The 13,408-nt window shown below is 38.7% G+C and overlaps 1 protein-coding gene across 3 annotated transcripts in view; it reads left to right on the top strand.

The window, feature by feature from the left end:
* The window catches only part of EIF4G3 (eukaryotic translation initiation factor 4 gamma 3), a 284,695-nt gene that overhangs the window by 231,295 nt on the left and 39,992 nt on the right, over positions 1-13,408 (top strand). For all 3 annotated transcript variants that reach the window (XM_081086926.1, XM_081086927.1, XM_081086925.1), the window contains 6 exons: positions 3,672-3,818; positions 4,467-4,703; positions 5,735-5,839; positions 7,555-7,687; positions 9,701-9,795; positions 11,827-11,920. In XM_081086926.1, the coding sequence (XP_080943052.1) occupies positions 3,672-3,818; positions 4,467-4,703; positions 5,735-5,839; positions 7,555-7,687; positions 9,701-9,795; positions 11,827-11,920 (811 nt within the window). The remainder of the gene's footprint in view (positions 1-3,671; positions 3,819-4,466; positions 4,704-5,734; positions 5,840-7,554; positions 7,688-9,700; positions 9,796-11,826; positions 11,921-13,408) is intronic.

Below are 13,408 nucleotides of genomic sequence, written 5' to 3' on the forward strand. Positions count from 1 at the left end.
TCGACGTAGATTTTTGAGCATTCTATGTTCTATTATGCCAGATAATGTTGCCAGTTTTTACGTGTTTTAACACAAGATGTGAAAAGAGTGGCAGGACTGAGCATAGCAAGCGACACGAAGAATAAGGAAGACACAATTAGATCTCATCAGAAATAAAGCCTGGAATTACAGACAGGAAGCACTGGCTTTGGGCAACAGCAAGTGGCTGGAGTCAGCTGGAGGAGAAGGGATGTGCAACTCGCTTGATGGAAGACGAAGAATGCTTTGAAGAAAAGCTTGCTGAGAAACAGCTTAGCCTTTCATAATTAGCCCACGCCTTTTTGAATCTTGTCGGCATCCCTCAGTACTATATACCACTGTGCCACTTCAGATGTATCTAGTAGAGATGTATTTTGATAAATGTGTTCAAAGCACACATGGAATATGTTATGTTCAGTTTTAGCAGGTGATTTGCTAAGATCAGGACATAACCACTGGTGGAGGATAGTATTGTCACCATGGACCCATGAGTTATATTGGACAATTGGTTTATGCCTGTTTATATCACATTCTAGATTTAGCATGGATGTGCCACTGGTTTATATTATATTAGTCACTCCGAATACTTTACCGCAGACCAGAACATGCTACTGAGCCACAGTGTTACCATTAGTATCTTTATGTATTGAGACAGCATTGAAAGTCTTATTCATGCTAAGCAAGTCCAAGAGTGGCTTTCTATTTTCTACTCTCCTATTGATTGCCATAATTGACACACAGCTGACAGCTCTTAATGATTCTCTGGGAGTTATCCTTATAGGGATAAGAAGTATCCCTCAACACTAACACATATATCGGGAGCACAGGTCTTGTTGCTTAAAGAAAATGACTGCCGGTTGCAGACAACACTCATATTCAAGATTGCCGGCTGACCAGTATGTGGACGGGTCTCAACACAATATGAGATGATGCACTGTTAGTTTACAGTGTAATATGATGTCACACTGATAGTTTACTGCTGAGTGAAAGTGAAAAGGTAGGTGCTCCCCGGAAAATCTAGCTTACCAAGCAGCCTTACTAAAATACAGGTACTTCCCGACTTCCTCCCTGAGAAGCCATCTGTCCAACAGCCCATTTGAAACATCTTAGTTTTAATCATGGGCTATAGTTAAATGAAAACTAAAGATGTCTGGAGATCTTTTTCTAACCATTGCACATCACCTTTCGTTTTTTTTCTATTAGCCATGGGCACATTTGCAAGCATCTACCTTGCCCGCTGCTACGGGCTAAATGTTTGTGTCGTCCCCCAAAAACGTTCATATAGTACCCCCATGACGGGATTAGTGCCTTTATAAAAAGAGGAAGACACTAGAGCTTCCTTTTCATCACATGAGGATACTGCAGAGGCAGCTGTCTGCAAACCAGGAAGAAGGCTCTCACCAAGAACCAAATCTGTCTGCACCTTGATCTTGGACTTCCAGCCTCCAGAACTGTGAGAAACAAATACCTGTTGTTTAAGCCACCAGTCTGGTATTGCTACCGTAACTTTAGCAGAGTTAGACACCCACTCTTCAAGTTCTCTTCTAGCCAGTTTCATTGGGTCTGCTGACCCGTCAATGCCCAGGGACAACACATGCTAACTTAATAACGTCATCATCCTGTTGTATTTATAATAAAAAAATTATCATGCATCACTATTCTAAGAGGATATGTTCTCATTGGCCTGTTCCCTATTTCCCTGTTGACCATCCCCGGAGGACATTAAGATCATGTTCCAAAACAAGTCTTTAGAGGATTGTGTAGCTAGGTGTTCCATTATGAGATATACAGACATGCAGAGCTGTGCACATTCTACCAGTTGTTCAGTTTTAGTACTTCCATATGAATATACCTAAAAAGCTTATGCACAATTACATGCTCTTTAGGTCCTACACATGTGAAATGTGCCATGACCTTTATTTGAGAATAGCAGATACTCATTTATCTTGCCTTTTGTGGTTCTCTCCCCAGTGGCTTTGTGAGCTTTGTTATATACTTTCTTTGGTATCTATATTACAATATAGGTTACTCTTAATTTTTAATCATAAACTTTTGTCAAATACAGCTTCAATTTTTTAACTATAGTTATACTTGTTTATTGGACTCCATGTGCCAGCCACTACTATTTGCTTTACTTAGACCATTTCATTTCATCCTTCCAACTGTCCTAAGAGATAGGTGTTATCCTCATTTTTAGAAAGAAACAGGTTTGATCACATAACAGCTGGAATTGTTGTTTTTCCCTCTCTCCCTCCTACTCACTCTCTCTCTTTCTCTCTCTTTCCCTCTCCCTTTCTCTCTCTCTAAAATCAGTAGAAAATGTATCCTCAGGTGAGGATTAAAAATAATCTTTAAAAAATAATAAATAAAGTAGCATATTGGATATAACTGCTGATTTTTAGACATTTTAGTTTGTTCTGGAACCTAACATGTTGGTTCTCTATTATGTACCACCTTACTCGTGAATGTGCCTCTTGGTTCTCTTTTGTGTCACGTTGTATATTCTGGGTCCTATAATGTTAGAAAATAGAGTCTTTTGGCTTTTGCTTTGGAAATTCTTTGTCTTCATGTAGTGGTGTTTCTTTTATGGAAGGCTGATTAAATGCCTAACTTTTTGTGTGATCACAGAGTAGGCTTGACTATGTCACTTCCAGTTGTATGCCTGAGTTTGGAGATAAGGACATGTGAGTGTTTCTGTGGTTTTCTAAAATGTAATGAAACACTTGGTCCATTGGTTGACTAGACTGGGCAGTTGTTAAATGGTCTCTCATATGTCATAGGGACTGTTTTAGAGAATGTACCATCAGTTCTAGCACAGATATACTATAGCATCATAGTCTCCATTCTCAATAAGTTTCTCTAGCCATTCAGCCTTCATCAGCAGCTGTTTAAGTCCATTCAGGTAAATAACATTAACTATTGTGAGTATAAATACAATGCATCCTGTTTTTCACTAGACCTAGGGCAAATACCATGCATTTCAGAACTTTGTGAGCCACTTTGTGATTCCAGAAAAAATCATTTTGCCATGTTATGCAATAGCTATTTAAAATGGTGCTCGGGGGAATTTCATCTGTAAAATAGAATATTTTAGTCAATTGAAATAATTAATAAACATCATATATTGATAGTTAAAGTAAGTACTACCATTGCAGTATCTTGACATTCCCCTGAGGAAAAGATATCTCAAAAATGAGTTCCCCCTTCTCCTATTTCCTAGAATAAGGACCTCACCTACAACTTTTTCCTTTGACCATGAAATTCATGCCATTTCTATTTGTTCCTTTAAACCAAGTACCTACAATAATAGTAAGAAAAACAAAAGTAATAGCCCTACAGAGCTAAAAACGTCTAGATAAGTACGGGGTCATATTTGTAATAATCTTAGATGGATTTCAAAGTCAGCTAAAGGCACAACCAGCCATAAAAGATAGAGTACATTTATATGAGAGGATTGTGCATCTTTTCTGCATAAAATTTAAGGCATCTTACCATTGAAACATGAAATGCCTGACACTAAATTATATTTCTTGAATGCTTACCTGTGGTCCAGTCAGCATTATTTTGCAAATAAATAAAATTGATATTTTGGGAAAATCATTGAACATATTTAACTAATCTTGCTGCTTTTACATTTTCCCATCTGGATGCAGCTGAAAGTACCCATGGCAGACAAGCCTGGGAACACAGTGAATTTCCGGAAGCTGCTATTGAACCGTTGCCAGAAGGAGTTTGAAAAAGATAAAGCAGATGATGATGTCTTTGAGAAGAAGCAGAGAGAACTCGAGGCTGCCAGTGCTGTAAGTCTTTTCACAGAAAGAAAGTGCTTGTGCAGTTTGAGTGTTATCAAATAGAATTTTATGTCGCTTGCTACTACATCTCCCTACTGTAGGTGCCTGTGGCCTTTTTTTCATGTGCTAAACTATATTGATGTATAGAAGAAAATGTTATTTGTTTTAATACTGCATGTTTGAGTTACTCAAACTTCTAAGTCAGAGATTCAGAACCATCTTAAGAAAGGTCGCTGAGTGCCAGAAATCTCCTGAAATGTATGTAAACTTTTTTATTTTATTGATTTTTTTACAGAGAGGAAGGGAGAGAGATAGAGAGTTAGAAATATCGATGAGAGAGAAACATCGATCAGCTGCCTCCTGCACACCTCCCACTGGGGATATGCCCGCAACCAAGGTACATGCCCTTGACCAGAATCAAACCTGGGACCTTTCAGTCCGCAGGCCGACGCTCTATCCACTGAGCCAAACCGGTTTCGGCTGGATGTAAACTTTTAAGTATCGTTCATTTTTCTGAGGAGTAGGACTTTAGTTGCAGTCAGATTCTCAAAGGTTATCCTGATCCCAGAAAGGGTAAGGACCGTGAATTTCAGTGTACTTTCTTAGCGTCGCTTATGCAGTACAGTTTTCATCATCATTCTGTTCCTTATACAACAGCCAGAGGAGAGGACAAGGCTTCATGATGAACTGGAAGAAGCTAAGGACAAAGCCCGGCGGAGATCCATTGGTAACATCAAGTTCATTGGAGAACTCTTTAAACTCAAGATGCTGACTGAAGCCATCATGCATGACTGTGTGGTGAAGCTGCTGAAGAACCATGATGAAGAATCCCTAGAGTGCCTGTGTCGCCTGCTCACCACCATTGGCAAAGATCTGGATTTTGAGAAAGCAAAGGTAAAAGTCCAAAATCAGAAACCTCCAGCAGGGAGTCTGTCTATTACAAAAGAACTAAGATAGTCAAAAGAAGTGGTCCATCGTGCCCCAGTTGTCGAGGCTGCTTATTTTTCTCTGTTGCCCTTCTCATTGTTAGTGTTTGACCATCATGCCCTTACCTCATTCCCATTAACGTCAGAAATGAAGAGCTCCCAAATTACATAAAAGTCAATTCATGAGTTGTTCAGATTATTTGTGCCTTGTCCTTTTTCTGCATTACCATTCCACAGGTCACTTGTATACGCAAATTATGAGCAGAAATAAAGGGGAAAAAACTAATGGTCAGGATTGAGGGTGATACAGAAATGAAAACCCAGTAGCTTTCTTAAGTCCATGATCTTCTTAATGATACAGCTATCTAACCACAATATAAGAAATAATTAAAAATACCATAATTCAAAACATAACATGCTCTACAAATAAGGGGTTGGGAAATTAGAAATGCTTCAAAGAAATGTCAGAAATATTTCATAGGTAGGATTATGTTTTGATGTGACAGAAAACCCCAAATATTAGTAGTTTATACGAGATTGAGGTTTATTTCTCATATGTGCAAGTAAAATTCAGAAGTGAAATCTGAGGGTGGTCTTAGATTTTTGGAGAACTCTTTAAACTCAAAATACTGATGATCAAAACACCAAGTTTCTCCAGTTTAATATTCTGTTTATTCCTAAGGTGTAGCCCTTGTCCTTATGTTCTCAGCAGAAACAGTGGGGGAGGGACAAAGGACAGAGCCACCTCTCTCTTAAGGTTCCAGGGAGCTGCAATATGACATTTCCATTTATGTTTGGTTAGCCTATAATTAGTCCTTTGACCACAGCCAGCTGCCTGAAATTTTTATCTTTTATTTTGGGTCTCATATGCTCAATTAAAAATTCTACCACATTACCTTTTGGCCCTACTTGTATTCCAAGGCCGTTTAAAAATTCTACATGGTAAAAATTACATTTGAATTCCTCAGCCAAGAATACTAATGATTTTGTCTCTTGTAGCCACGTATGGACCAGTATTTTAATCAGATGGAGAAAATTGTGAAAGAAAGAAAAACCTCATCTAGGATTCGATTCATGCTTCAGGATGTGATAGACCTACGGCTGGTAAGTAGAAAACAATGAGCCTACCACTCCAGTCTCTTAAGGAGTTGGGTTGGAGAGTTCCTCCTCGTATTTACACGTGTAAAAACTTAAATGCTTTTGCTCTTGGAGTCAGAAATTAAATTGGCAAAGTTGCATGGAGAGCTGTGTAAAAGGACTGAAGGCACATATACCTGCCTGTTATGTGTTTCTCCTCTTTACTCTGATTATCAAACCACATTGCAATTTTGAAATCTGCCATTCTGAATTCAAACTGCGGTGAATTAAATTTAGTCTCAGGATGCTAAATAATCAGGAAGCCTCATCTTCAAAATGAATACATTTAACTTCCCCGAGCCTTATATTTTATGTCTCTAATATAGGTGTGTTGCCTACCTTGCAGATGTATTGTATAGATTCAGTGAGGTGTCTAGCTCAGAAGAGATGTTGTTTTCTCCTCTGTTGTTTTTCCTATATAGCCTCCTGCTGTGCTGCTTTCATTTTCTTCATTTCTCATACCAGAAACAGTTTTTACCCCTACCACTTCTTTTGTCTGTTTATATTTTAACTCCTGCAAGGAATATACTGCAGCTGATCATAAAGTACAGAAAATGAATATAGGTCCTACTCCTGCCCTGCTCTGCAACCAAATCAGATAGCGTTGGTTATGGTTCTTTATCTTGTTAAACCCAGATGTGATCTCAGAATCCTTATTACCAAAGCCACTGACAGTTTATCAGAATTTCAATGCTGATTTAAACCATCCTTTCCTCTAGCTAGTATAAAAATGTAAATATGAAAAGCGTCTCTACTCAATCCTTCAACCACTTGTACTTACATTAAACTAGAAGGTCTGGTGCACAAAATTCATGCACAAGTGCAGTCCCTAGGCGTGGCTGGCGATCAAAGCACGAGTGTCTGGCGTGGAAGGGTGGGTCCCAGCTGACCTCTGGGCCCTGGGCAGCACCTGCACCCCTGCTCACACCCTCCTTGGTCTGGCACTGCCCACTCACCCGCTCCATCATCCCGCTGTGGTCCCACTCTTGTTGGGGTCCATTGGGGCCGGCAGCACCTCCACTGTTGCCCGCTGCCAGCACTGTGTCACTGATACAGCACTGTGCCACCCCCTAGTGGTCAGCACACATCATAGCAAGCAGTCGACAACCGCCCAAGGGGACAATTTACATATTAGGCTTTTATTATATAGGATGTTGGGATTGCAGCTGGGAAAGAGTAAAGTATAATTATAAGGAGACAGCTTGTTTTGTCCTTCACAGGATAACCAAAAGGACAGAGTGGTGTGGCACTTTGTGTAGGTTACCAGACCATGATATGAAAGAAAAATGCTAGTCATCCTCGATTTAGAACCCCCATGGAGTGTGATATGAACTGGGTCGCAGTATCCCAGATTAAGGCAAGGCGAAAGAATCCTGACCTTTCTTGATTCCTCTTCTCTCTCCTCTTTGCAAATATACAAAGTAATAAAAAAATACATTTGGGCTAGTCTTTCACTGTCTTTTTATCCATTGACTATTGGAAGGTTCAGTATACAGTAGTTCAGGGTTGACTGAGAAGAATTTAATTCTTTAGATCTAATCCCCAAATTGCACACAGTGCTATCTGTAATTCAGATGAAAAACTGAAGTAACAGATTTTATAAGTATAAAATAGATTTTCAAAAATTTTTAAATTTTCTTTTTAGTTAATCTGGCTGATAACCTTATTTTCTCCTTTTATAGTGTAATTGGGTATCTCGAAGAGCAGATCAAGGGCCTAAAACTATTGAGCAGATTCACAAAGAGGCTAAAATAGAAGAACAAGAAGAGCAAAGGAAGGTCCAACAGCTCATGACCAAAGAGAAGAGAAGACCAGGTGAGGGGTGGAGTACACTGGGCATTAGAGGACTTAGGAGTTACGATAGATTAATCCTTCAGGGAAGAAATAGTACTTTTAAATTTCATGGGACACCACACTTACCCTCCTACCCTAGTACCTAACATAGTGCCTTTTAGGTAATGACTTTTATTTATTATCAAAATAGATTGAGAGGGAAAAGATGAGAGCCTAATCCAGGAGGATGTCCATAGTTGACTAAAGGAAGGAAAGAACTCTTGGAAAAGTGACAGATAAGAAACAAGTGGAGAAGGAGGAGTACATACTAGGATATAAATGTCATAGACACAAGGAAGAAGCAAGTCTGCTCATGATCAGAAATATCAGATAGCACAGAGAAAACCAAGAAGTATATGAGGATGAGAAATGTTTTTTTAATAGATTGGTAGTCTTTCATTCATTTATTTTATTTAACGAATATTTATTGAGTGCCTTTCACTTAACAGGAGAAAGTCACTTCCCTCATGCAGTTTACATCTTACTGGGGGCAGGGGGGAGAAAATAAACAAATACTTAAACATAAATATTTGTCAGATAAATTTGTTCTATAGAAAAAAATTAAGCTGAGAGAGGGACTGGGGAGTACACGGCTTTGTGGGTAGAGGTTGCAATTTTCAATAGGGAAGTTGGGAAACCTATTAAAGTTGGTGTTTTTTGAGCAAGTTAGGAAGCTAAGTCATGTATATGTAGGTTGTCCCCAAAAAATGTATACACACACTTTGAATAATTATAAAGGCAGTGTCTATTAAAATACATTTTATTTTCAGAATTGAGCTATTGGCTGTTAAAGAATGTATACATTTTTTGGGACATCGTGTATATGGGGAAAGAGAGTCTTAGGCAAAGGGGAATAGCGTAAGCACAAAGGCCCTGAAACACCATTTTTAAGGAACAGCAAGGTGGCCAATGGGGCTGGATCAAATGGCATAGGGGGTAGAGTGGCAGAAGATGGGTCTGAGAGTCAGAGGGTCAGATTATTTAGAGTTTATAGGCCATTTATAAGAAATCTTCTTTCTCTGAGTAAAATAGATAACAGAAGTGTTTCGAGCAGAGAAGTGCCACAGGACCTGGTTTACAGGGGTCACGCTGACTGCCAGGATGAAACAGATATGGAAGCAGGGGAGCTATTGAAGAGATTTTTGTACTAATTGAGGAAATATTTGTGGCTTAAACCAAATTGGTAGCATTGGTCGTAGTTAGAAGGGGCTAGATCAGGGGTGGGCAAACCTTTTGACTCGAGGGCCACAATGGGTTCTTAAACTGGACCGGAGGGCCGGAACAAAAGCATGGATGGAGTGTTTGTGTGAACTAATATAAATTCAAAGTAAACATCATTACATAAAAGGGTACGGCCTTTTTTTTTTTTAGTTTTATTTTTTTTTAGTTTTATTCATTTCAAACTGCCGGATCCGGCCCACGGGCGGGCGTAGTTTGCCCACAGCTGGGCTAGATGCTGAATATATTGTAATGGTTAAACTGACAAGATTTGCAAACAAATGGATGCAAAGTGTGAGAAAGAGGTGTCAAGGTTTTCTGCTGAGAAGCTGAAAGGTTCAAGAAGCAGGTTTTGAGGGATGATTGAAGCATGCTGTCATTTGACACCTTAAAATGAAATAAACTTTGGAATAAATAATTTCCATCTGATTTCTCCCAAAGTGTTCTAATCATAAACTCTATCAACACAATCATTAACTCTGTAAAAGCTAGCTTTGTCCCTCCCTTGGCTAGCTTGGCACTTAATCTCTACTCATTTGTATCACTTGATTTCACGGTCATTCATGTTTCATCAGAGATCCAATATAAGCAGAGTGCTTCTGCGTGATATTTTCATATTGTGGCAGTTATAGAGACTGTCAGCAGTGCTTTAACCATTTCTTTTGTTTTTTTGCTTGATATTGATTGGAGCTGCTGAGTTGACACTATTGCTCACTCTTTCACTGTCAAACCTACTTAAGACAGATGAGAGATTGGCTCACTCTATTCTCCCGGCAGGTGTCCAGAGAGTGGATGAAGGTGGGTGGAACACTGTACAAGGGGCCAAGAATAGTCGGGTACTGGACCCCTCAAAATTCCTGAAAATCACTAAGGTGAGTGTTACATTTAAAACACAACAACAGCAGCCTGGCCGATGTGTCTCAGTGGTTGAGCATTGACCCATGAACCAAGAGGTCCCAGGTTTGATTCCTGGTCAGGGCACACTCCTGGTTGTGGGCTTGATACCCCGTTGGGGGCGTGCAGGAGGCAACTGATCAACTATTCTCTCTCATTGATGTCTCCAGCTCTGTATCCTTCTCCCTTCCTCTCTAAAAAGTCAATAAAAACATATTTTTAAAAATAAAAATAATAATAAAACACACAACAGCTTCAAAATATTATTGAGAGGCAAAAGGTAGATTCCTTCTTGCTCATATAAAATAGCCATAATGCAGATTTTATGAGATTTTTTTTCTGCAAGTTAGTATTGCTCATTGTATTCTTACATACTTTTCCTAACATTAGTCCTTTTTATTTCTATGAGGGTTTACTACAGTGTATCCTTTGCTCTGGGGAAGAAATAGCTAGCTGTTTAAGTCTAACCATGAAAGGACTTAATAGTTTGCTATATCCAAGGCCTAAAAGAAATAGCAGAGGACCGACTAGAAATCATTCTTTGATAAATGTTTAATATACTCAATTTAACTTTCTCTCTCTTGAGACTCCATGGGCAGTGAGAGGAAATTTTCTCCTAGCAGATGTTTTCAGCAGAAGTTGATCACTGTAAGTAGGGTGAAGAACATAGAGAAAGCAGAATTAAATTTTGTAAAAGTGGAAACTTCTATAGCTCAACGGGTTTGGCGAATTATTTGCAAGTCTAGCTTGATCCTTAGTTATAATATACTCCTTGTTCTGAAAATTGGCAGCCTGCCAATAGGATGCTAAAGACAATCTAAAGTTAATGTGAAAACATCAAATGAAAGAAGATGACAAAAAGAAAACAGACTTTGATAAAATTGGAAGAAGATGGAATATGTCTTTGCATCTTTATGGTTTTGTCAAAGCATTGCTTCAGGATAAAACATTACCTCTCTGGATCTCTCTTGATGTTAATTAGCTAGGATCCTATTCTCACAGATTCTGGTACCTTCTTTTGGTTGTTTATGTCTTAGATCAGGAATTCCATTGCTGAATACAACTTGATTCCCATCCACTTCCATTTCCAGCAAGAGAGGGTATTAACCAAGATTTTATGTTTAAAGAACTCCCCCAACATCAGCCCCCAGTATTTTTGTAAATGTTATCAGTATTTGTCTGTGTTTTAACTGTTGTTTCTGTGAATGAACACTCTAAAAAAGAATAGCGCTGGTATTAAACCTACAACATTCCTTCATATTTTGAAAAATATATCAATTGTTTTTTAACCAATTTTGGAAAAAATTCAAAACCATTAAACAAATTCATTGTTAACTACAAGGAATTTATGTGAAAGCATGTCATATAGCAAGACAGTACTGTCAGAATATAGTAATACCTTTATTACAAAGAGCTGCATTACAGTCTTTGTGTTACATTGTAGTTCTATTCACTTGCACTAAAAATGTTCATGGAGGGTTAAACCTGAAAGATAAGAGACCTTAACTCCCTATCTAACATTCTGTTCTTGTTTTTCTAGTCCCCTTTATGAATACTCCCATTCCACCTTCCATCCTTAGCCCCAGGCTATATTAGGCAGTGTTAAAATGTGAAATTATTTTGTCAACAATCATATGAGGAGATTAATGAGTTCATTTAGTGGTATTTGTGTATTCTTTTTTTATTTTTTAAATCAATGGGTGTTGTTATACAAGAGGAATCATTAGAAACTGCTTACATTTAACAAACTGGCACACCATTTTAGAGGACTTGAAATACTTTCTCTAGACTGACCAGTGGTTTCAAATTGTGTTTTCTGGAAGCTGGATTCCAAGGAAGTGCTTCAGGGGCCATAGGAATCCCACTTTAATGTGAACAGCTCCAATTTATGTTTCTTAAATCAGCATTCCAAGCAAAATTTTGTTGCTAAAATTGGTTTTACTGAGCTGAAAATTAAAAGTATTCTTCTAGAATAGTGCCTAGAATTGATCTTGTCACTTATGTTACAGCCCACAATTGATGAGAAAATTCAGCTGGTACCTAAAGCACAGTTGGGCAGTTGGGGAAAAGGCAGCAGCGGTGGAGCAAAGGCAAGCGAGACTGGTAAGCACGGAGAGCCCCTCCCTTCTCAGGAACCTGTGGTCCTTTAGCATTCACCTTGCAGCACATTCCCACATCATTTAATGATGGCTTTAGGAAAGGAGCCATAAACAAATCCTGCCAAACTTACTGGTGACCCTGACTAACATGACTTCCTCTTCAAAAGTGTTCCTTAGGTGTGTGTGTGTTTTTAAAGAAAATAGGCTATTTGAAGACTTTCATCTCTTAGGTTCCTTTGTTTTTGTACATAAGTCTATATATATAAAAGCCTAAGCGACTGAACGACCCATCAACCAGTCACTATGACATGCACTGACCACTAGGGGGCAGGCGCTCAGTGCAGGAGCTGCCCCCTGGTGGTCAGTGTGCTCCTGTGGCCCCTCCCCCTGGCCGCCGGCCAATCTCCCACAGCTCCTCCCCCCGCCAGCCAACCTCCCACAGCCCTGAGCACTGGCCAGGCCAAGGGACCCCCCCCCCCCCTTCCTCCAGTGCATGAATTCATGCACCAGGCCCCTAGTTCAATATAATTACAGAAATTACTGGGACTCCAGTAATTTAAAAGACAAATTCATTTTTGTTGAGAAAAAGAATGTTAATAGCCAGAGCATTTAATTTTAGCTTGTTGTAAAAATAATTAGATTGAAATCATTTTTAAAATCTTTTACCAAAAGTCATATTTTGAAAAATTTGACCTTGGGATGTGACCTTGACAAACACATCTTAAAAGCTGAGGAAGCCTTATGAAAAGAATAAAAACTTCATTGTTAACCTTCTTTCTGTATTTCCCTTTTACTAAGTAATTTTGACCTTTTTTTCTTTAAATAAAAAAAAATATTATTCATTTAAACCTACATACATAATTTTACATAAATGAGATCATAACATTTCTATTACCTTTTTTAAGTGAAATATAGTTGATCCTTCAACAATTTGGGGTTAAGGATATCTCTTATGTTATAGCCCACAACTTATGAGAAAATTCAGCTGATCTAACCATGAAAGGAATTTGTCACACTTCTACCTCTTATCTCCCTTTTAATTAATTTTCTGCTTCTGATTTGCCATGGGTGAGAAACTGCTTGTCCTGCTGGTTAAAATTGTCTAAAAGAAGACTAAATAGGGAAATAGGAAGATTCTCTCTTAAAATGAATAAAGTGTGTGATATTGGCTGTTTAAAAATTACTTCTACATTTTTTTGCTTGCCTCCACCCATGCAGTCAAAAATCCATGTATAATTTTGATTCCCCAAAACACAAGTTGTGCCTTGATATCCATGGAGGATTGGCTTCAGGGCCCCCCTGCAGATACCACACTCCTGGATGTTCAAGTTCCTTGTATAGAATGGTGCAGGTCAATGCATACAGTTAGCCCTCAGCATCTGCAGACTCCCAACTGTGGATCAAAGGCAGTACAGGTATTTATTTTAAAATCCATATTTAAGTGGACCTACACAGTTCGCATCTGTGTTGTTCAATGATCAACTATATTTTG

This window comes from Myotis nattereri (assembly GCF_964212035.1).
Source record: "Myotis nattereri genome assembly, chromosome: 3".
Classification (NCBI taxonomy): domain Eukaryota; kingdom Metazoa; phylum Chordata; class Mammalia; order Chiroptera; family Vespertilionidae; genus Myotis; species Myotis nattereri.